Here is a 23,825-nt window from a genome sequence, read left to right on the forward strand (position 1 = left end):
CACAGCAATCCTTACCTCTAAAAAAGTGTTCAGGGGAAGAACAGTATGGCAGGGGCTTTGAAATTAACATAGTAAATTATGTCTCTCTTCACTTTGCTGCTGACAAACAGAGTCATTTTGTTTTGAAATTCAACACCAGATGCCTCCGGAAATTAGCAAATCCATACCTTCTAAACGTGTGGGTAGGATGTTTCCTTTGGGAATGTGCGTGTAATAAAGCGGCAGCCTTTCCATGGCAACGTGTAACACTGTGATAGTGCGCTGAGCTACATAGGTAAGCATCTGCGTTTGAAAAAATCTCTGCCTCTGTACTAAGTGTTTTAGTTCTTAGTTCTAATCCAAAGGTTCACGCTCGTTTTCTTCCTGCTGTCTGGATACATCTGCGTGAGGAGTTTGTTCTCTTCTCCTGCACTTTAATGCCCGGGTTTCCCTCGCATCTGACTTGCTCAGCCGGGCTTAAAACATACATTAGGCCTGAAAAGCTGCCCCTCCCCGCCTCCCCAGCACCTCCTTCACCTCTGAGCTGTCTGTATCGACATCCTGGAGCCGAGATTGATGGTACTTGTTGGAGATCAGACTTGGGAAGAGTGCGGCTCACCAAGACGCTCTTTGCTCTGTCGCACACGACAGCTACCGCAGGCCTTCTTTCACACACGACCACCGTTACTGTTCCTAACATAATACACCACAGTGTGTTTGGGCAGATCTGCCTTGTTTTCATCACCCACAAGAGCTCAGTGATTTGTCTCATTACTGAATTAGGCCTACAGATGTGTGTGACACAGAGACACCCAAACACAGTCAAAGTAACCTTACACATCTCCCTTAATGATGCCAGATGGGATGAATAATTACAGCCATTTTAATAAAACTAGTCTCACTTAACACTTTCAAGTAAAGCTTCTGGGTGCCACGATTGTTAGCTCTTGCACCTCCTTGGGAGCACTGTATAGTAATTTATAAAAGGTGTACCCTCCTACGGAGACGGAAGGCCTCAGCTTCTTCTGTGTGTGGCCTTAATTGTTCTGGGCAAGAGGAGATTTACTGAGGATTGAGAGCATTCCAAGTGATGTAACGCCAGCAGTGGAGCGACACATGCGCTGGAGATTGATGAACTGTACTTGCTGTCACTCGTCGGATCCTCTTCTCCGGCTTGCTCTTTGGTTGCCAGGGAGACCAGCTGGTGGGGTCAAAATGGGTCGGCAGCATAGAAGGTGTTGAACATGGTCTGCTAGTGATATCGCTGAGTGGTTTTTAGATCACGTTTTGTCAGATTTATGAGGGAATAGTGTGTCAGCCTGCTTAATTTTTCAGTTTCTAATTGGTCAGAACCTTGAGATTGGGATTGGATAGGTGTAATGGCATAACTGAGTGATAATCAGCTGTTCTCTGTTCTGGATTAATTTCCAGATTCATAACAGAAAGACTGTTGTAATCCATATTGTGTTTTTTTTTGGCTGTTAATTGGCCTGAAAACAATCCTCTGTGTGATTAGGAGTCTCTTGCTTTCAGTATCATACCATGTTGCTGTGTGTTTGTTATATATTTTCATTATCAAGGCTTCTTACAAAAGACCATACACTGCCTGGTGCGTGCCTGTGCACCCCGATTCACCTTGCCCTCTGCCCCACCTGACCACTTGCAGGAGTTCAATCCTGAGGAGTTCTACCACCTCCTGGAAGCAGCAGAGGACCACGCCAAGGAGGGGCAACTGGTGAAGACGGACATCCCTCGCTACATCATCAACCAGCTGGGTCTCACCAGGGACCCCCTAGAGGGTGAGAGAGAGGCACTAGAGGGGGTAGCTAATGGGAGGAAATGAAGAAAGAGTCTTTTAGAGTGCATATAAAAATGATAAATAGCATGAACTACACAGATGTGAGTAGAAGTGGCCTTTTGCAGAGCAGAGAAGGGGAGGCTTTCTCTGGAACCTCCAATTAAATGAAGTGGCCTACCACTAAGACCTTCGGCTTTGAGCATAGCAACCCTACTCACCGATTTCCAAAAAGAGGGAAGACAAAAGCAGCGCGGCCTGTGTTTAATGCGTTTCCAACCCTGTGCAAAATATAGTGCTCACAATAAGCCCTCATGGAATCTAATTCAATGAGCACATCATCAGCAGTGTAAATGGCATTACGTGATAGAATAATGATTAGACTCCAATGCTTACAGTTAGCTGAGTGAAGGGGGAAATGCAAACACTGCCCCAGGATCAATGAATGTGTAAGTAGCTGTTGTAATTAGCTACACTGGAACGCTAATACTTTTAAAAAGCTGCACATCTTGTTTTTTAATAAGTACGCTTTGAAACAACAGTGAAATTGAACTGGCGAGCTTGTTGTAATACACTGGTGTCATAATTAAATTGCAACAGAGTGAAACCAATTTGGCGTCCTTACTGGAACCAGCATGCACTATATGCAGGCCTGCAAACGCTTTTCTGCGGACCGACGTGGCCCCGCTGCTAAATATCAGCATTCTCTCTCCGAGCAAAGCATCCATTAGGAGAACGAGGCAAATTGCTGGCTCATTGGCTGCCATTAGCTGCTCCAGTTAGCCTAGCTTTGTCATTGTCATCTTTCCTGGCTCTCCGTCTTGCTTCAGCGGACAAGTTGAAGCCACAGCAAATTTCACCGTTTGTTTTCCGTGGGGTACATTACTGACAGTTTGCGGAGAATACTAAACTCATCTTAGTACACCTTAATGCTCAACGCAGTCGTAGTATTTAGGACTAAGTGATGTTTGGAACATCAGTGATTCTTGCTTTTGAATGCCAACCCGAGTTGGTTAAGTATGACGGCATAGGTTAAAGATGATAATTGAGGCCATTTTATCTTTAGTACCGTTTTACATTTACATTTACATGTATTTATTTAGCAGACATTTTTCTCCAAAGCGACTTCCAATGAACTCCATGTAGTATCAGCCCACACACCTTATTCACCAAGGTGACTTACACTGCTAGATACACTACAGACTAGATACATTAGTGAAACACACTCTCTCTGTCACCCACACACTATAATATATATTTATATTTTTATATATATATAATTTTGTATATTTATATATAATTTTCACAGCTGAACGTAGAAAGTCCTTCACTACATTTAAGGGTCACACTATGTGCACAGGACTCTTTTGTTGCAAACATTCGAGTTATGAATTTTCGAGGATACAAACATTTTACAGGTTTGTTTATTTTTAAGTCTCTTTTCTTTAAGACACTACAGCAGAGCAGCAGGTAGCACTGGTGCCTGACTACACATGGGCTGTGCATTTGGATGTAGGTTTGAATCCAGTTCAGTCTGTGTGGAGTTTGCATGTTCTCCCTGTGTCTGTGTGGGTTTCCTCCAGGTGCTCTGGTTTCCTCCCACAGACCAAAGACAAGCTGTTCAGGTTCCTCCATACTGTGTGAGTGACAGAGAGAGTGTGTGTGTTCCACTGATGTATGGATGAGTGACCCAGTGTAAGTAGTGTATCTAGCAGTGTAATGGACACACCCAGGACAGGACGCCAGTCCATTGCAAGGCACCCCAAGCAGGACTCGACCATCAGACCCACCAGAGAGTGGGACCCGGCCAAACCCGCCGCGACCCCGCTCGGGACAAGCGGTTGTTGATGATGGATGGTTACTAAGCTTTGTGGGAAGTTTATTAATTAAGAGCATTATTTTTGGAAGCATTCTCACTCTACAGCTTTTCCCTAAGTGCCTAAAACTTTTGCACAGTACTGTATATAAATGTAAATGTAAACGTAATTGCCCTGCAGTTCACTGGGGTCCTGCGTAGGGAGAACGCTGCTTTGTGCTCTGTTATTCTTGCCAAAACTGGGTAGAGATCTCTGCAACCCAGTTTTGGAAATATAGTAAGTGGTAATGGATGGATGATTGTATTTTTATTATTTATCTCACACACACACACACACACACACACACACACACACACACACACACACATTGACTGAAGCCACCTGTCCCGAGCAGGGTCACAGCAGGCCGGAGCCTAACCCAGCCGCGTAGGGCTGGAGGGGGAGGGGACACACCCAGGATGGGACGCCAGTCCGTCGCAGGGCACTCCAAGCGGGACTTGAACCCCAGACCCACCAGAGAGCAGGCACAGGCCAAACCCACTATGCCACCGTGCCCCCCTCTCATGTATCAATTTATCACAATTTGTCTGACAATTTTGTAAAGCGAGCGCAATCTCCTTTCTCACATGCAGCCCATCTGTCTTGATAAAACTCACCCAAACAGAAAGCAGAATTCAATTCGCATTTAGTGCTTACATTTCTTGTGTTGTTTGAAGATTTGTGATTAATACAAAGATGTACATTGCTGCCTTTGAATATGTCAGTAATTGGCATTGTCAGACAATGCGTGGAGACAACGTGTTTTTATTTTCAGTCGTTTAAAATTACCTTGATGAAAATAAAAAGTCATACAAAGTATTTTTTATGTACAGGCAGTCCCAGAGTTACGAACATCCGACTTACGTACAACCCGTACTTACGAACGGCCACCTTACTGACCGGAAGTTGATTTTTTTTGTCACTCTTAAGTGACAATTAAATGAAAACTTCATAATTAAGACTATTCTATTAAAACTTCGAGTTACTGTATGTACAGTGGTTCGTAATAACAAACAGCCGCTACTGGATTTATGAACAAACTGAATTACGAATACACTTCTGGTCCCAATTGTGTTTTTAAGCTAAACAACCAGTGTGTATTGCTATGGAGCATATACCAAGCAAATAAACAGTGAAGCTATGCAAGCAGTAAAAATGTTTTATGCTCATGGCCCCTTGGTAGCTTTCATTATGTTTCGTTGCCAGAAATGGTGAACCTGGACAGCTACGACAGCGAGGGACCCCACACCCCTGAGACAGAGGATTCTGAGGTACGATGCCCCCTCTCTGTGAAAGTCCCTAATCACCACAACCTAGTAGCCCGTATCAATCCACTTGTAATGCCTTGGACCAAGTACGGTTTAATCCGAGTAATTGAGTTCATTCAATTAATTAAGGAGCAGAAACTTGATGAAAATGCAAAAGCCCTTTAGACATAAACTAAGTCTTTGTGTACAAACTTGGAAGCTGATACCATAATATATTTCCATAGATGGTAACGAAACAGAGACATCAGAGGTTTTTCAAAGTTAATCTTAAAGTTTGACAACACAGCTGCTCTCTGCTGTTACTGTATATACCAGTTGGGCACACGCTTGGATGCCCTTTCTATTCTTGATTCCTCCAGGGTAAAACGAGAGCCAAAAAGCCACCCACCGAAACCGACTTTCAGACCATCAAGCTGATCAGCAACGGGGCCTACGGGTGAGTGCTGAATTTGGCACAGCTGCAAGCATGTTTTCAGTCTGGGGATTTCTCTGGTGGCTGCTGCAGATATCCTCGCTGACAGAGTTTTCAGGAACTGAGACAGTATACCTGATATAGAAACCAAGAGATCTACATGGGCCACCTCCCTTCTCTCTTGTCTCTCCACCACAGGGCGGTGTACCTGGTGAGGCACAGAGAGACTCGGCAGCGCTTTGCAATGAAGAAGATCAACAAGCAGAACCTGATACTGCGAAACCAAATCCAGCAGGCCTTTGTGGAGCGGGACATCCTAACCTTTGCTGAGAACCCCTTTGTGGTCAGCATGTTCTGCTCCTTCGAGACTCGCCGCCACCTCTGCATGGTCATGGAGTATGTGGAGGGTGAGCGCGATCAACCCACAGGCCCTTTCAGTGAGGAAAGGTTGAAGACAGGTTGTTGTTTCAGGTCCTAGTGGAGCAGGATCACCTCACCTCACCTCGTAGCATGAACCACTGTTTCTGCTTGCAAGTGTGGGAGGTGTAATACATTTTGACAAAATTGGAAAGAAGGAAGACTGAACCTAAAATTCTTCACTTTATTGCTTTTGCCGCTCTGCTACATTTAATAAGCAACCCAGTAACATTGTATCTTCAGGGCATGAATTTGACTGGTATCACATCATCATCATTGCACATCGTAGCACAAGGCTTCCATCGCATTTCCACATGACCCGAGGCTCACGTAGGAGTGGGCCATGAATGAATGTTAGAGTCGTACAGGCAGGTCTGTGTTTATGTTCACTTCTTGTTCTCACCGAGTCTTTGGACTCTACCAGTCATGGAATTTGAACAGAAATAAAATGCCATCAAAAAAAAAACAAATGCTGAGCCTGTTTCTACTCTGTGTGTGCTTGCAGGCGGTGACTGTGCCACTCTGCTGAAGAACATCGGGGCACTGCCTGTAGAGATGGCGCGCATGTACTTTGCAGAGACTGTGCTTGCTCTGGAATATTTGCACAACTATGGAATTGTTCACCGTGACCTGAAACCTGACAAGTAAGCGTGCCCCTGCTGGACAGGAGGACTACATTAACCTTCAACAGTCATTCATTCATCATCGCTCCAGTATGGAGTCTCAGTGGTCCGAAGCCTATCTCGGAAGCGCAGGGTGTGAGGCAGGCCGCACCATGGAAGGGGATGCCAGTCCGTTACAGGGCAATCGCACACACTTATTCACTCACACCTATACACACTATGAGCAATTTAGGTCACCTCGTTTACTTGAAACACGTGTTTTAAGACTCTGGGTAGAGACCCAAAAGGAATCTACGTGAACACAGGGTGATAAGCATCAACACAAGATTAATGTAGACCTGTTGAAAGCTGAACTGTAACACTTCTCCCCTTCTTTCCAGTCTGTTGATCACTTCCATGGGGCACATCAAGCTGACCGACTTTGGCCTTTCCAAAATGGGATTGATGAGCCTGACCACGAACCTGTATGAGGGACACATTGAGAAGGATGCAAGGGAGTTCCTGGACAAGCAGGTACAGAGTGGTAGTAAGTGCTTTGTCGGGGAAACTCTTATCTGCTCTGATAATTTGATCAGACCTATTTGATTTGGTTCCCACACTTAGGTGCTCAGCAAACACCCCTGTATATTTCATTTGAAATGAGCTCTTAATGACACTCAATCAAAGCCTAGTAGTGATGGCATTTCTGCGTTTTGCAGTTTTTGTTCTTGAGATATATTTGTGGAAATTAAAAAGAATTTGACACGTCAACAAATTTTCAGGGATTTAACACTTTTTAACTTTCTTATGCTCTTACGCTCAGTTTGTAATGAAGGTGAATTTTTTTAAATCTTAAGTTAAATGCTGGAGGGGCACAGTGGCGTGGCGGTTGTGGCTGCTACCCGCTGTGTGGCGGGTCTGAGGTTTGAGTCCTGCTTGGGGTGCCTTGTGCCGGACTGGCGGCACGTCCTGGGTGTGTCCCCTCCCCTTTTGGCCTTGCGCTCTAGGTTGCTGGGTTAGGCTCCGGCTTGCCGTGACCCCACTTAGGACAAGCGGTTGCAGACAATGACAAGTTATATGGTAATTTCTGCAATTGAACTAAATACAATTATGTGACATATTTTGTTTTATGTTTAGGAATAAAGCAATCAATAGAGTTTTAAGACTAATGCTATCTGCAGTGTACCTCATTAAATTTTTCACGGTTTCCAAAAAATCATTTTTAAAACATGTTCACTTTTTTATTCAGTTGCACATTTGTGCACAAAGTTTTTCAATCTCACCCACGTTGTAGTAGTGAATATAGGCCTGTATATGCAAATCTTGCTCGCAATTCTGTGTCTCAGAGATATGGAATAGAGGTAAGCATTGATTTTTTTATTTCATAATATTTTGTTTAACCTATGTTGTACATCTACTTTAAATTATAAATATACAAATCAGCTAAGAAGTTATTTTATATATAAAGTTATTTTATCTTTGTAGTTATTTTACATGTTTTATTTTAACACGGTAACGACAAGCTATTTGCAGAAATTTTATTCATGAAGAGTCTGGTATATATATAATAAATTTTAAAAAATAATGATTTCATAAACTAATCTTGCCATGATCGTGTGTACTGGCTTTAGGAAGAAGAAAGCTATATGTCATATTTAAATTGGTGAATAATTAGAAAATTAAAGCACAGTGGTTCAAAACACAAGATGCAAGCACAAATGGGTAAGTACACAAGCAAGACCACAAAGTGACAGACTGCAGCAAAGAGCGTGGGTACGCAGTTCCCACAATGCAATGCGTTTCACTTTCTCTCTCATATAGCTGACTGGCACCATTTTCAAGTGGGCTCTAAGTTTATTGTGCCAGATCAAATATCGATGACTGGGACCCGATGTCTCAGACTGGATCGATGAAAATCCAGACCAATTAATGACAATTGCTTGTAATAATTGTGAACTAGGCAACTTACAAGCTATATTCTGGGTCTGGTAGTCTTCTGATTACATTCCAGTGAAAATAGCTGTAGCTTGTATAATTTTACATTTACATGTATTCATTTAGCGACGCTTTTCTCTAAAGCAACGTACATGTGTGCATTAGCTTAGTAGAAAGAGACATAGCTGCAGATGTGTGACTCTTAAGTACAGTTAGTTTCCTTCAGCATATCACACAAATAGCTGCATAAAACTTTACCAGAATATTGAAGATTCCTAATCACCTTCCTAGTAGTTTTTTTTTTTTTTTGAGATACATAGAAGCATTTACGTTACATTGCAGGAGTGGCTCTGTAAAGGATTTTTCCAAGCACGATCATGAACAGTTACACCTTACATGAACTTAAGTGATCATGGGCGAAGTGAGTCTGGAAGAGATGAATTTTAAGACTCTTTTTAAATGTGGACAGAGATTCAGCAGCTCTCAGTGACGGGGAGGTCGTTCCACCACAACGGAACCAGAACCGAGAACCTCCGTGATTTACCTTTCGTGCGTGGGACCACCAGGCGGGCAGATTGGGGGGGGTACAGAATAACCACAACAAGAGTGACTGGGGCAGTGATAGGAACGACATGCAATTCAAAGGAGGACAGATCATGCAGGTGAAGAGGGAGAATAGAATATTCCTACCGGGGAGAGATGAGCAGGCTTGTGCCTCCACCTTGGCCAGAGGAACGAGGGGTGTGGGAGAAAGAGTAGTTAGTGGAGAAGGCTGCGGGTGTTGTCTGGGGTGATCCAGGTTTCGGTTAGGGCCAGGAGGTCCAGTGAGAGATGGGAGAGATAGGCTGGTATAAAATCAGCCTTTCTCACCGCAGACTGGCAGCTCCAGTGTCCCATGGAGGCATTTTAGCAGAGAAGCTAGTGGCAAACATTGGTTTCACCATTTCTGGCTTATAACACCTACGTATTTCAGCCTCACAAGGCAGCTGAGCATTGTATCACACTGCTTTGTTTAACAGAGCACACAAGTTATTCAACATGCATCAGTAAAGGGAGCAGAATTCATAGAAGTCCAGTTAGACGGTATCACCAGCCACTGTAGTTTTCCACAAGTGTATGCGTTTGTGTACGTTTTGTTACTTGTTCTTTCTTAATTCTTTTAATTAAACTCAAAGCCACTATTTGGCCACTGTCGGCCCACCCAAGCGGTGGACATTGTTTGTGGCTACTGAATTCACGTCTGTGCATGAAAACAAATGAAAAGCTTTTCATGTTTAATGGTGTGCCTTTGATTAGAGCACAGTTTTGCCAGTGCAGAGATGTCTAGAGAGTGCCTGGTCCCCCGAGCAGTACGGACCCAATTATAGCAGTTCTGATTACCTGGGTTACTGCCTGGGTCAATGCAATTTTTTTTACTGAGGTGCCTAGTTTTGCTGTAGCAATCAATTTATTAATGAAACCCTAATCTAGTTTTCTCATTAGCCTGGAAACGATGAGCTGGAAGCCACAGGAGGACTTTGTTGTAACATGAATATTCCCCTGTACTCTTATCCAAAACCTCATATTGTTTAAGTTGTATTCCCTCAGCCTTTTTCTACCAATTTGTGAATTAGTGAAATGTTTGCTTTGCCTCTGATCAGTCCCAAGCATCTGTTAATATGTTGAATAATGGCTGTCACTGCTGTGAACTGATTTTTTTCCAGTATATGATTTTTTCTGCTTTTTTCCTATGTCGCCAATATGTCTGAAGAATAAAAGCCTGGTAGATCTCTTAGATCAGTAGAGCCTGGTCAGCTAGTGGTGTCCAGAGTTGAAACAAAGCTGGGTGAAATGGCATTTAGTCATTATGCTGCCAGACGCTGGAGCCTCCTTCCAGTAAATATTAAAAATGCCCCAAATGTTACTACTTTTAAGTCTTTACTGAAAACAGTTCTATTTTCTACTGCTTTTACATAATTGATTTCTTTTGCTCATATTATGTGACTGGTACTTTTAATGTCTGTTCTTAAATGTCTTAGTATTTTATACTATATTCTTTTAATTGTTATCTTTATTCCTAATTTATAATTTACTTATGTGTACATTTATTATTATGTACTTTATTTTCTGTAAAGCACTTTGAATGACCATTGTGTTTGAAACTGTGCTATAGAAATAAGCTTGACTTGACCTGACGTTTTTTTGTCCTTCGTCACATGTTTCAGGTGTGTGGCACCCCAGAGTACATTGCCCCGGAGGTGATCCTGCGGCAGGGCTATGGCAAGCCAGTGGACTGGTGGGCCATGGGTATTATCCTGTATGAATTCCTAGTGGGCTGCGTGCCATTCTTTGGGGACACACCCGAGGAGCTCTTCGGACAGGTCATTACAGGTGAGCCAAAGGATTCAAAAATCTCCCATCAAGTAGCATAATAGCTGACAAACAGCAGTTCCAAATATAGTTATTCTTCAGTGAGATGCAATATTAGGGATCGAAATGCTTTCAGTAACCATACTTGTCTGGTAACTCTGTGATTGCTGGACATGCCCCAACCTATGATGTCTTATGACTGATACCATTTTAATTAAACAGTTGGGAAATGGAAATATTTAGTCCATAGTATTTAATGGACTGCTGAAAGATAGAAATCATCACACTGCGGAGCTAAGATACCTGTTATTATGGTTGCACATGGAAGGTCCTTTGTGGGAGGGTCATATTTGTTTGCATTATTTTAATAAAACAGATTATAAGTCCACCCCATTCTGCCTTATACCTCATCGTTCCTTTAACTCGGTATGCATGGCATTTCACAATATTTTAAAATAATATGCAATAATGTGTACCTTTTGTCTGTGCAGAACTTACGCAGTACACTTTATCATAAACTATAAATAATTGAACATGCATAAAGTTTGCTTAATTTAACATTAATTTCACTTTTTATTTGCAAATGATTATTGATTTATTTATTTTGCATGTCTAAATAATGAATACGTGAAAGTTGCACCAGCTGTACAAAGGTCAATATTATTTTTAGGTCAGGCTCTGTAAGAGATGTGGTTATTAATAAAAATGTGCTTCTGCACATTGTACTTAATGTGAGCCATAATGAACATGGTCCAAAAATGGCACTTTTCTTTAAAGTGTAGTGTCCTTCTCTGCATATGTTGTTAACCAGACAATGACTGTACCAGGAAGGACATTAGAGCAGAATGCTTAAGTTCTTTAGTGAAATATGGATCAAAATTAGTTGGTCGAAGTGTGGAATTACCTGAGGAAACCCTTTGTGATGTGCATTCTCAGAACTCAAAGATATAATTACCATTAGTTCCAAAAGTAAACCTTTATATGGGTTTGTATGAGTTCCAAAATTCACACATGGTGGTAAAATATCAATAAAGCCCATTAAAATAGACACAGTTACTTCAATAGTTATTATAACATGAGTTATCATGATGTAACATAACAAGGCAGTTTTCTCTTTGTTAATTACTCTGTAATTCTGTATGGGTGTATACCTGTGCTCATTCATCTCTTTTGTACCTGTTATCTATCATACACTTAAAAAAGTGTGGGTTTCCTCTAGGTGTCTTAATTTCCCCAACAGTCCAAAGACTTATGTTTCAGGTGAACTGATTATTCTAAATTGCTCATAGTGTGTGAATGTGTGTGTTACGCACATACATGAACGTCACAGCATATGTTACAATAAACATCTGAACAGGCTTTTTTCCTCATAGTCACCCGTTTATTTTTTCACTTAAATACTCTTTGTTTCAAGAGCTTATTAAAGCTGAAATATGGTCTTGCATGATTTGTCTTCATTTTATCCATCACATAACAAAATCTGAAATTTCAGGGTGTGTAAACTTTTCATGCCCACTGTGTATGTGTGTTCCAATGTTGTGATTTATAAATGTGTCAGTGATTGTAAGGAGTTTAATGTCGTGTAACTGGCATTGTAAGTCTCCTTGCATGAATGTATCTGCTAAACATTACTTAGTATTCAGTGTTCTTTGCTTTGGATTCATGCTGCTCAGCTCTTGGGAAATGTGCAAAACCTAAATTTGGTTGTCATAAATGTCAAGGAAAGGCTCATAAAATTAAGTAGGGGTATTAAATGAAACTTCTTGTAACTCGAATCATATATCTTTGGGTATGACTGTATAAGCCAAATATGTTACTTTGAAAGAAAAAAATTACTGATAATTGTTGATTTTGTTGAGCCAGTGCTACTGTATTCTTGCTCTGTTTTTCTGTGTGGGTTTGCTCTCCCTTGTCCATCATCCCCTCTATCCAACCTCCTTTAACCACTTGGCTGGTAACCCATGTGTTGCCTTTGGGATCCAGATGACATTGTCTGGCCGGAGGGAGACGAGGCACTTCCTGTGGATGCCCAGAACCTGATCTCTGCCCTGCTGCAGACCAACCCTCTAGTGCGGCTGGGTACAGGTGGGCAGCAACGGGGGCTTTGGGAATACGGGAGCTGGTGGAGCTACTGAGGATAAACAGACTCCAACTGTCCCGTACCTGACTGACCGTGACTCTCCCGGTCCGCCCAGGTGGTGCCTTTGAAGTGAAGCAGCATTCCTTCTTCTCTGACTTGGACTGGAACAGCTTGCTGAGGCAGAAAGCCGAGTTCATCCCGAACCTCGAGTCCGAGGAGGACACCAGCTACTTTGACAGTGAGTCCCTGCCCATGTAGGCTCCATAGAGCAGAAGCTCACACACTTTCTCTTTGAATAAATAAACAAGGGCAGTTGTCTTATTTACCTAAGAACAAAAACACACTCAAATATTACAAATTGTTTTTACTTTATGAGCACAACTTGGCTTGGCCTCACCTTTTAACAACAAAATCTTCACTAGTGTGTGTCCCTCTCGTCTCCCGTTCCTCCTCAGCGCGTTCAGAGCGCTACCACCACATCAACTCCTATGATGAAGATGACACCAATGACGACGAGCCGGTGGAGATCCGCCAATTTTCCTCCTGCTCGCCACGCTTCAGCAAGGTCCGTCTACAGTGGTTCCACTCTCCTTTGTTTTCTCTTTCCATCTCTCATGTTTGCTCACTCTTTGGCTCTGAAGCGTCTTCTCATGTGAGCACTTCATGAGCATGTGGTTTCGGCATGTTATGTCAGAAACCCCAACCCTGCTCAGCCGCAGCAGCACAAATACAGAAGTATTTGAAAAATAAAGTGGGATTGCGATATCAGTAACAGGAAACCAAACCAGCAGTCAACAGGGTGTTACTTCAGTTTTTATTTACTTTAAATGTGATGATGTGTTTCATTGGCCACAATGGATTTTTTGTTTTTTCCTGAACCTCTGTGACAAATGGCCACTTCCTCTTTAGTTGGCACTACCTTTTAAAGCGTTTTCTTCTAGGGGCGTAGCCTAGTCAAAATCTTGGCGATAGCACATACTTTTCGTGCTATGTCAGTTTGTATTAATTTACTTACTTTACAATTCTCCCCCTTCTTAACTAACTTTCCTCCAACCTGGTACATAATGAATCACTGGGAGGTGAAATCTATGAACTCACAGCATACTGTCAAATGAAAAGAATCATAAGTAGGTGGTGAGCAAAAGAAATGCAATGGACAAAGGATTGAAGGCCCAGTGAAACTTAAATGTAAGTGCCTGTGACTTTTCGGCACTTCTGGTTCACACATGTACTGCTGGCCGTATTGTTGGTATGGCGTCACAGGTATACAGCAGCATGGAGCACCTGTCCCAGCTGGAGCAGAAGCCGGCCCCCGTCACACGGAGGGAGCACAAGGGCCACAAGGAGGATAAAGTCATCAAGCGGGAGAGCCTGGGTAGCTTCACAATGAGGGACAAGAGCTGGCGAACGGGCTCTCCAGAGTTGTGAGTGCAGAGCCTGCTTCCTTAGATTCTTAGTGGCGTCATGGCTGGGGCTCAGTGGAGTGAGTGAGACACACGGGCACGGCCACCTATAGCATCACAGACCCTTTGTATTTTTCTGCTGCGTAGCAGGTGATTTTATCCAAAGTGACTATCTACATCTCACCAAGGCAGCTCAGGTGAAGTACCTCCCAAAAGATTGAACAGCAGGGCTTCTTTATCGTGATATGAACACTGAATCAGATCAGAAGAGTTTTTGCTGTTTTAGGGCTTGATGTGCCAGAAGTCTAGCTGTTTCAGATATGTGTGAGCCATTCAGCTGTTACTGTACGGAAGACAATCCCGAGAGACGTGCAAATCCAAATAGTGGTTGGAGGGCCCACTGAGTTGCTCGGTTTTATGAACAGATGCATTTTAAATGTTTTTATGATGTTGAAAACAATGTTGATATCATTGGTCTCAAGGAAGCGTCTATCCTGCTCCGAGTCCTTGTACATGGAGGGGGACTCAAGCCCCCCGTTAGGTGCACGCCGTAGGTTCTCAGCCCTGATGGACACTCACCGATTTGCGTCGCCCCTGGAAGGGGAGCCAGAGGTCCCGGCACGACAGCCCCCAGTCAAGAGCAGGGGTATGTCCCTGGAGGGGGCAGCTTATACCCCACCCAGCCAAGCAGAGCAGAAGCCCATCCTGAAGGAGGGAGCCGACGCCACCGTGGCAGGTGAGGGAACCAAGAACTGGTAGTGGGATTGGGGAGTGGGGGAGAGTGGGAGAAAGAAAGAAGTAAAGAAATTTAGGAAGGTGAAAATTGGACGGCGAAGAAAACAAGGGAAAGGAAGTCCCTCCAGGAAGCAAGAAGTGTTGTTTTCTTCAGTACCTGTCTCATAAAGTGATAATGTATTCATTATTCATTTGCCTTGAGCACAGCAAGCTATGCGAGGACAACAGGGAGGGGGCAGCGAAGGGAAAGGGGTAAGAAAGATGGACGGGCAGGAAGCCAAAGAAGAAAGCGGGATGGGACAGTGAGACAACGGAGAAAGTAGAGAGAAGGAGGGCACGTGACCAAGTGGGAGGCGCGTGGGTGCCGCAAAGTGACGGCTGCCTTGTGTCTGCACACACCTAAATCCTCTTTGCAAAAATGACATAAGAACTGGAACGAGCTGTGTTGGCGTGACAGCGCGCCGCGAGCTGCCAATGCTCCTGCCGAGCACTAAGCATGTTTGCGGAGAAGACGCTGACCCAGTTATGTTAACCAAATGCTGCCTGTTATATATGATCTGAACTGTAAACAAAAACACACGTACAGTATCTGCAGATGTATCAGTCTACAGGAACTGATGCATATATTATACTGTAATATAATATCAGATAATAAAACATCATGCTTACATTATACTTAAATTCTATTTGACCTCTTTTACTCTTTTTTTAGTGGTTTATATCCCTCATTTTGCTTATGCAATGGAATCGCTCACTCCAAAACAAACAGAGGCTTTTGGGGCTATGGAACATAAACATTTTACGCAATTTAAATTCCTTCTTAGAGCATATGTTTTTGAAACACATTATAATAGCTGTTTCAGTTATGTCTGGGTTACGGTGATAGCAAAGTCATTTTCTTTTTCTGGCTAATGGTTTGAATGTTCAAGATGCAGCCACCATGATCTATATATTATGTAATAATATTTATTTATAATAATAATAATTATTATTATATTGTAAAAATTCCATTTTCTTCAAAGAGGAATTTGTTTGCAATTAAAGATGATTTGTTTTCAAGGACTGACAGCACCTCAGCTCATTGTGTTAAGGAGCAGTACCACAGATTGAAAGTACAATAGTTTGTCTTGGTGGTAGATTCTCTCTGTTGCTGGACGTTTGGTAGCAGTAGGGCTTCAACACCAGCTGGCTGGGGGGTCTTCAGGGACGGTGGTGTGGTGGTCTGTGGATGTGTGTGGTGCCAGGAGGGCTGTGGCTTGGTTTGCTGGCAAATCACAGCCAGTCGGCAAGACAATGTTGGCTCTACATTTGATCTTCGTCCGCAAACCATCTTCCATGATTTGCAGTTTCATGTTTTTTAATTCTTTAAGGTAAAAATACAGAAATGTATAGTGTTTTAATGCTTGGAGATGAAAGAGCACATGGGAAGAATTTTCTGCTGATTTATTCTGCTTTGTAATGAGTATGGAGATTTTGTACACCTTCTTTTGAGAAAATGGTGCTTGTTTTCCATAGATTTGACTGTTTTATCACATTTATTTCTTATTTGGAATCACACTCTGTAGGTTATGGAGAAATTATATAGTAATGAAGTGTTGTCTTTCTTAATGAAAATGTTCTAAGTATTATTGTCTACTCTTTAGTACTGTGTTTACATCGGAATGTGGAACAAGAGGTGATTTAAAGGTGCACGCTGTGTATTCAGGGCTATCAGCTCCAATGACTGTACCATAAATCATAATGTAATGATGTTTAAAAATGCCCTTTACAACTAAAATGTTTGTTCTGCGAGAAAGGGGATTATTACCTGAATTTTTATCAGCCAGTGTGAAAATAATATTGCCTAAGGATTTTCTAAGGAGAGGAATCCAAATACATGATGATGTCAATGCATCACTAAAATAATGACTTAAAAAGCCTTGAGTTCCTAGTTATTTATTACTCAGAAATGACTTAAGTGGCTGTTACTGGAATAATTATTATAGTGCACCCCAGTTTTTCTCTTGGTGCTATATATACGTAGATGTTCCTTTGTTACTGTCTTGACTGGCTTGACTATTTACATCTACATTTTACATTCCTTATGTTGTTCACTTTGACCAGTGCATTCTCCAGAAAAGCTGTCAAAGCTTGGAGAGCCCGTCACTGAGCAAGCCACACAGCCTGCTGCTGGGGTGGCGGGGACACCAAGAGAGACAGAGACCACCGACCCCCTTGGGCCCCGGGCCACAAACGACCTGGTCCTGCGTCGGGTGCGGCATCAGCAGGTGCCAAGTGAGGTGGACAAGCGCAGCTCGAGACCCGGAACAAAAGTTATCAAGTCTGCCTCGGCCACTGCTCTGTCTGTCATCATCCCCACAGGTATTTCTACCTGCCACTCCACTGGAGGGCACTGCATGCAGAAAAATTGGGAGCCGTTCCTTTTGTTTTCAGTTTTTACAATTTACAGTTGAATCCGTATGTTTGTTTTTCATGTGTTTCTATGTAAATCCCTCCTTGCCCACTGATTTTGAGCTTGTCTTCCCTGTGGTTCTCTCCACAGTGGAGCAACATGTGAGCTCCCCTCTGGCCAGCCCCATGTCCCCACGCTCCCTCTCCTCCAACCCGTCGTCCCGGGACTCCTCCCCCAGCCGGGACTACTCCCCTGCGGTCAGCGCACTGCGTTCACCTATCACCATCCATCGCTCGGGCAAGAAGTACGGCTTCACGCTGCGTGCCATTCGTGTCTACATGGGCGACAGTGACGTCTACAGCGTGCATCACATTGTCTGGGTCAGTGCTGTTATTAGCAATTAGTGCACAAAAAACAGGTAGTGCAGCGCAGTAATTATTTCTTCTGGGATTGTTTGCTATAATTGTACTTTTCTTCGGGGGGCGCGGTGGCGCAGTGGGTTGGACCAGGTCCTGCTCTCCGGTGGGTCTGGGGTTCAAGTCCTGCTTGGGGTGCCTTGCGACGGACTGGCGTCCCGTCCTGGTGTGTCCCCTCCCCCTCCGGCCTTACGCCCTGTGTTGCCGGGTAGGTTCCGGTTCCCCGTGACCCCGTATGGGACAAGCGGTTCTGAAAATGTGTGTGTGTGTACTTTTCTTCAATCCCAGCACGTCGAGGAGGGAGGCCCTGCTCACGAAGCAGGATTGTGTGCTGGTGACCTCATCACTCATGTGAACGGTGAGCCGGTCCATGGACTGGTGCACACAGAGGTGGTTGAGCTCATATTGAAGGTGAGAGATAGTGGCACACGGTACCTAACACCTACAGCTACAGCGTGAATTCTTTTGTTAAATGAGGTTGCTCTTCAACTCAGAGGAGTAATTTAGAAAGCTTTCGGCCTGTGGGAAAAATCATAAATGAGAGCCAGCTGCTTACGGTGAACACCATCATGATTTGCTTGTGTGAACTCGCTCTGTCTTGTCTCGTTTAGAGTGGAACAAAGGTGACCGTGACCACTACTCCCTTTGAGAACACGTCCATCAAAGTCGGCCCAGCACGCAAGTCCAGTTACAAATCCAAGATGGCCCGGAGAAACAAGAGGACAATGGGCAAAGAGGGACAGGAGAGGTACTATTCAACTTGTCCAACACAAGTTTAGCCTGGAACTTCATTATAGGTTGATACCTTTTTTATCCTCACCCTTTTGGACTAGTGGACATTTACCCCATCAGCTACCCATACTTTTTCTATGTCTTCTGTTCCTTAACCATAGCAGCGTCACCTGCCCTGCCATTAAAATGTTTCTCTCATAGCCCCTTGCCCAACCTGTCTTTCTCTCTCAGTAAGAAGCGCACTTCTCTGTTCCGGAAGATCACCAAACAGTCCAACCTGCTGCACACCAGTCGAAGCCTATCCTCTCTCAACCGTTCACTGTCCTCTAGTGAAAGCCTCCCGGGCTCTCCCACCCACAGCCTCTCTGCCCGTTCCCCAACCCAGAGCTATCGTTCCACCCCTGACTCTGCCCACCTCGGTGAGCTCCGCCCTATACTAATGCTTCTCTGTTGAGCTATCCTTCCTCTAGTTTCTAGTGAAGTAGCTTGCCTGTTGTACTGTGAAGAGTCTTTGAAAGAGACCCCCTCTGAATGAATGCAGTTCCAACACTGTCAGTAACTTTAGCTATTGTTCTGTTATCATTGCTTGGTAGGTTACAGTTGTGACATGTCTGCTTCTGGTTAATTTGTTCATAATTCTCATAACTGATGCCACCTGCTGGGAAAACTGTGAAAATGATCTTCTGAGGAAATCCTTTTTTTTTTTTTTTTTACTCTAGGCGCTTCTTCTCAGAGTAGTTCTCCAGCCTCCAGCACCCCCAATTCCCCAGCAGCCTCGCAGCACATGAGACCCAGCTCGTTGCACGGTCTGTCCCCCAAGCTACACCGGCAGTACCGCTCTGCCCGCTGCAAGTCTGCAGGCAACATCCCGCTGTCTCCACTGGCACACACGCCCTCTCCCACCCAGTCTTCACCCCCACCCCTGCCTGGCCACACAGTGGGCAGCTCTAACACTACACAGGCTTTCCCTGCCAAGCTGCACTCCTCGCCACCTGTAGTCAGACCCCGGCCCAAAAGTGCTGAGCCACCCCGCTCTCCGCTGCTCAAGCGCGTGCAGTCGGCTGAAAAGCTGGGCTCACCGCTCTCCTCTGCTCAGGATAAGAAGATTGTCGGAGGAGCTGGGAGTGCAGTAATACGCAAGCACAGTCTGGAAGTATCGCACCCAGACTACCGCAAGGAAGCCTTTCACAGTGAGCTGGGCTTGCAGAGCCTACTGGAGACAGAGGGTGAGAACCTGCCACCTCACACTTCCTCTTCACCCACGTCTTGTGAAACAGGAACCCTCAAGCCGGTCCGGAAGCTGGGGAGGCAGGAGTCACCACTCAGCCGGGATACTCTCCTAGGTGGTAGGGAAAGGCTCACTGACGCTGTGGAGGGAAGTGGTGGCGGATTAGGAGTGCTTTTGGAGAAGTCACCCACCAAAGCTGAGGCCACCGAAGCTGCCAAGATAACAACAGTGAGTGAAACTACCAGGGTGAAAGCCCCAGTAGCTGCGGACATCCAGAGAGGTCCACTTGCAGTTGCTCCATTACTGGGGCAGAAATCCACCCCTCTGAGTGTATCACTTGTGAAGGTGCCTACAATGGACATAGTAAGCAAAACTTCAGATAAGTCACCAGAACAAAGAAAGGTACAGAGTTCAAATGACAAGACTCACAAGCAGCCAGTCGTCCAGATGCAGACCTGTACAACTGACAAGGCCCAGGAGAAGAATGGGCTGAAACAGTCACCTCTTGTGACTGACAAGAAATCTGACTGTCTTCAGGGGGGAGATGTAGGCAAGGGCAGTCAGAACCTTGAGAAAGATAGAGCAGTAGTCGCAGCAGAGATGTCCAAGGCAAGCAAAATATTTGACATGAAAGACAGTGTCAAAATAGGAGAACCCAGCAAGGCTGATAGAACTCCTGACACCAGAGTGAAAAGCCCTGTACCTCCAACTCAGGGTCTGTGTTCATCGTTGGGTCCAGGTCTATCATCGAGTGTACCACAACCACTAACTTCAGTCCCTTCTATTGCTTCCAGTCCAGCAGTGGCTACATTATCAACATTGACTCCAGCCCCTTCAGTAGCCCCAGTTCTATCACCAGCTATTGGACAATTATCAACTCCTTCCCCTTTAACAGTTCCAGAGTCATCACTGGGTAAATCATTGACTCCAGCACCACCACCAGCTCCAGCGATATCACATTTTTCTACTCCTTTATCTGTTTCTGTTCCATCACTGGCTGTAAGTAAATCACCGACTCCTGCACAGTTACCCACTCCAGGACTGTCACTAGCTTCAGGCCCATCTATGACTCTAGGGAAATCACTTACTCCTGTATCATCACAGACTCCAGGCTCATCTGCAGCTGAGTCAGCACCAGTCCCATCACTTACTCCAGGTGCATTGCTAGCTGTAGGTAAATCGTTTACTCCAGCAGCATCACTAGCTTCAGCAAAAACACATTCTCTTACACCTTTATCTGTTTCCAGTCCATCACTAGCTGTAAGTAAACCAACAATTTCAGCATCATTATCAGCTCCAGGACCATCACTAGGTGCAGGGCAACCACAGACTTCTGGACCTTCAAAAAGTTCATGTCCAGCATCAACTATAAGCCAGACATCTGCTTCAGGGCCAGCTCCTTCCCAGACTTCAGAGCAGCCTTTGGTCCCACCTCTAGTTTCATCATCGTCTCGAGCTGCAATCGTGTCACGTGCTACAGAAACCTCATCAGACCCAGCTCTGGGTCCATCTTCTGTCCCATCCTTTGGTCCACCACAAGCCTCAGTTGCAGCATCACCAACTCAAGCCCAATCTGTGGCTAAATCAAGGCAGGGCAAAGGTACATCTCCAGTGAACTGCTATCGAGGGTCTCTAGGGTGGGAAGAGAAGTGTATCCTTGAGGTAGTGGAAGAACACCCCTCTACCCCCAGCCCTTCTCCTACCTCTTCCTCTCCCAGCTCTAGCAAGTCTCGCCCTGTGTCCCCTGGTGAAAAGGCAAGTTTTGTCACACAGCTTACCAGTGTGGCCAAAACCGTTCTTGCACCTATCAAGATGGGGTCTCAAGAAGGGGTCAAGACAAAACACAGCCTTAGCGCCGTTGAAGACAGCAAGGGCAGCTCAGCAGGAAAGTCTGAAACATCTTCCGGAGGTCGGCTAGCTCCTTCAGCGACAACTCCTGGTTCAGCCACTTCTCCTCATGCAAAGAAGACAGACAGTTTAGTCAAATATCAGTCATCAAGTTGAAATGCCTTTTGAAACAATGCACCACATCTCACTTCAAGGACCATTGAAGCTCTTGGGAAAAAAGACATGAAAGATGTCATTGAGGTACATCCAAGTTAAAACAGACCAAAATAAACAAGCAAAACAATTGTAAAGGTGCTTCAACAGCTGTTTTCAGATATGTATATATAAGGTGTTGCTCCATGGTCCATATGTATGTATTTATTCTAGATTTGTGCAAATGCATGTTCTCGTGTAGTCTGTATAAAAGAGAAAACAGTGCTGTTTTGACCTAAGAATCCTGAATACTGTGAACACCAAATCTAGTCATTCATTTACAGTGTTACCAATGTATCAAAACCTTCCGTTTCATATTTCCGATCAGCTTAAAATGAAAATGGCCTGTCTGTAGTCAAAACAGGTACTTGCAGAAGTAGGAATGAAACAACACATTGTGAGAAATTTCATTTTGGGAAATGCACCTGCTCTTGTTGCATCTGTTTTTGGCACATCTAACGGCTAAGTCTGTAGATCTATTCAACACACACACACACACACACACACTGTCTGAAACAGCTTGTCCCAAGCAGGGTTGTGGTGAACTGGAGCCTAACCCGGCAACACAGGGCACAAGGCTGGAGGGAGAGGGGACACACACAGGACGGGACGCCAGTCCGTTACAAGGCACCCCAAGCAGGACTCGAACCCCAGACCTGCCAGAGAGTGGGCACAGGCCAAACCTGCCATGTCACTGCCCCCCTCAACACGCACATCTTGCAATCTTGCTTTGTCAGCCTTTCCGCTGTGGAACAGAACTCCAAACAGGTCACTGCTTTCAGCTCTTTCCCTGCTCTCAAAAACTTGTAAAGTAGGTCACTCAGTCAAGTTTTGGTCACTTCTGCATTGTCCTCACACCAACACACCAATATGTGTATTATTGTTTTACAGGTGGCAACATACAGTTCATTACAATAGTATTGTAAAATATGTAGAGGTTTAAAAAGAGAAACACAGCAGTGGATACTGTACAGAAATAGGTGTGGATAACTGTTTGTGTTCTGTTGTGAAATTAATGTTTTTTTTATTTTAGCAAATTTTTACCTTGCTCTTTAAACTCTGATGCAGATCTGAGATCTGAAGGGTTTAAAGGAGCTGAGAGCTTATGCAATGGTGTGGTGGATTTGGTCAGGCTATCTGTAGTGTCCTGAGGACACCATGCACTGTTATTCATAAAAACTATTGCATATCTCCTCTAATTTATTCCCAGGTAACACGTTTAGAGTTGTGTGAGGCAGGATAGCCATCAAGCTTGTATCTTACGTTTTCAGATTAGACAGGCTGCTTGTGCGTTGTCAAAAACAATGAGTAGAACTGCAGGTGTGTAGGAACTGGCAACAGTAACTTGATACTCGTTAAGCATTTGTACTAGTGTGTGGTGTGTTTCTCAAAAAGAGCCACAGAAGTGTCTTTGAAAATGTCTTGGTTCAGTTCACATCGGATGGATCTGTTAAGTAAAACAATGTTTTTACACTGGAAAACAATGTAAGCACTGTGCAAGGCCTCCGTGCTGAGTTTGATCTCTCTCCCCATGCTGGTTTTCCTTATTTTACACACAAAACCAGATACACGTTTGCAAAGACGTGAAATCGGAGGAAACTTGCATGGAAAGAAAGTCCGTCTGGCGGTAGACAGTATGTTTTCTCCTCCACACATCCCTCTAGTGGTTAACAGTAATGCAATGTAGTTCAATATCATCGAGGGCCAACACTCCATAAATAAATCGACAACCTCGACAACCAAGGTTGTAGATTTTATTGACCATTTTAGCAGCACCTTAATGTAGCAGTACAAGGATTTTTTTCTACTCCATATCATAGTTTTTTTATGCTGTTATGTTATTAAATGATAGCCCTTATGATATGTTGTTTATATCACATTAAAGCAATTGCATAGTCTATTTGTGTATGTATACTTTGTGTGTGTTTATATGTAAGAATATGGTGGTGGGACACATTGGATTTATGTTTTTGCCTCAAAATGCTTTTTTCACATATATAAAAATACTTTAAATATAACAGCTTTAAATATATGAGATATTTTTGTTATGGATTTTGTTATCTGATGAGTTAGTCTTTAACATAAAGACTCAAAAGTGGCATATGCACCCAGTTATTATACATAATTATACATGATTTCAAAGAAAAACTCCAGTTTCCATACAATATTCAGTATTCTATTTTCAC

At 43.9% G+C, this 23,825-nt stretch overlaps 1 protein-coding gene across 6 annotated transcripts in view; it reads left to right on the forward strand.

Annotated features, from left to right (window-relative positions):
- Positions 1 to 22,178, forward strand: part of LOC108940135 (microtubule-associated serine/threonine-protein kinase 1-like) — a 54,992-nt gene extending 32,814 nt beyond the window's left edge. For all 6 annotated transcript variants that reach the window (XM_018762071.2, XM_018762072.2, XM_029246788.1 and 3 more), the window contains 18 exons: positions 1,646 to 1,778; positions 4,837 to 4,901; positions 5,258 to 5,334; positions 5,509 to 5,717; positions 6,233 to 6,371; positions 6,731 to 6,863; positions 10,469 to 10,634; positions 12,597 to 12,698; positions 12,809 to 12,931; positions 13,149 to 13,258; positions 13,957 to 14,117; positions 14,579 to 14,832; positions 16,935 to 17,192; positions 17,374 to 17,603; positions 17,928 to 18,050; positions 18,251 to 18,387; positions 18,603 to 18,790; positions 19,091 to 22,178. In XM_018762071.2, coding sequence (XP_018617587.2) covers positions 1,646 to 1,778; positions 4,837 to 4,901; positions 5,258 to 5,334; positions 5,509 to 5,717; positions 6,233 to 6,371; positions 6,731 to 6,863; positions 10,469 to 10,634; positions 12,597 to 12,698; positions 12,809 to 12,931; positions 13,149 to 13,258; positions 13,957 to 14,117; positions 14,579 to 14,832; positions 16,935 to 17,192; positions 17,374 to 17,603; positions 17,928 to 18,050; positions 18,251 to 18,387; positions 18,603 to 18,790; positions 19,091 to 21,603 — 5,121 coding nt within the window. In that variant the 3' untranslated portion in view covers positions 21,604 to 22,178. The remainder of the gene's footprint in view (positions 1 to 1,645; positions 1,779 to 4,836; positions 4,902 to 5,257; positions 5,335 to 5,508; positions 5,718 to 6,232; positions 6,372 to 6,730; positions 6,864 to 10,468; positions 10,635 to 12,596; positions 12,699 to 12,808; positions 12,932 to 13,148; positions 13,259 to 13,956; positions 14,118 to 14,578; positions 14,833 to 16,934; positions 17,193 to 17,373; positions 17,604 to 17,927; positions 18,051 to 18,250; positions 18,388 to 18,602; positions 18,791 to 19,090) is intronic.
- The last annotated feature ends 1,647 nt before the right edge of the window (positions 22,179 to 23,825 follow it).

The sequence above is a fragment of the Scleropages formosus genome, chromosome 20, assembly GCF_900964775.1.
Source record: "Scleropages formosus chromosome 20, fSclFor1.1, whole genome shotgun sequence".
Lineage (NCBI taxonomy): Eukaryota > Metazoa > Chordata > Actinopteri > Osteoglossiformes > Osteoglossidae > Scleropages > Scleropages formosus.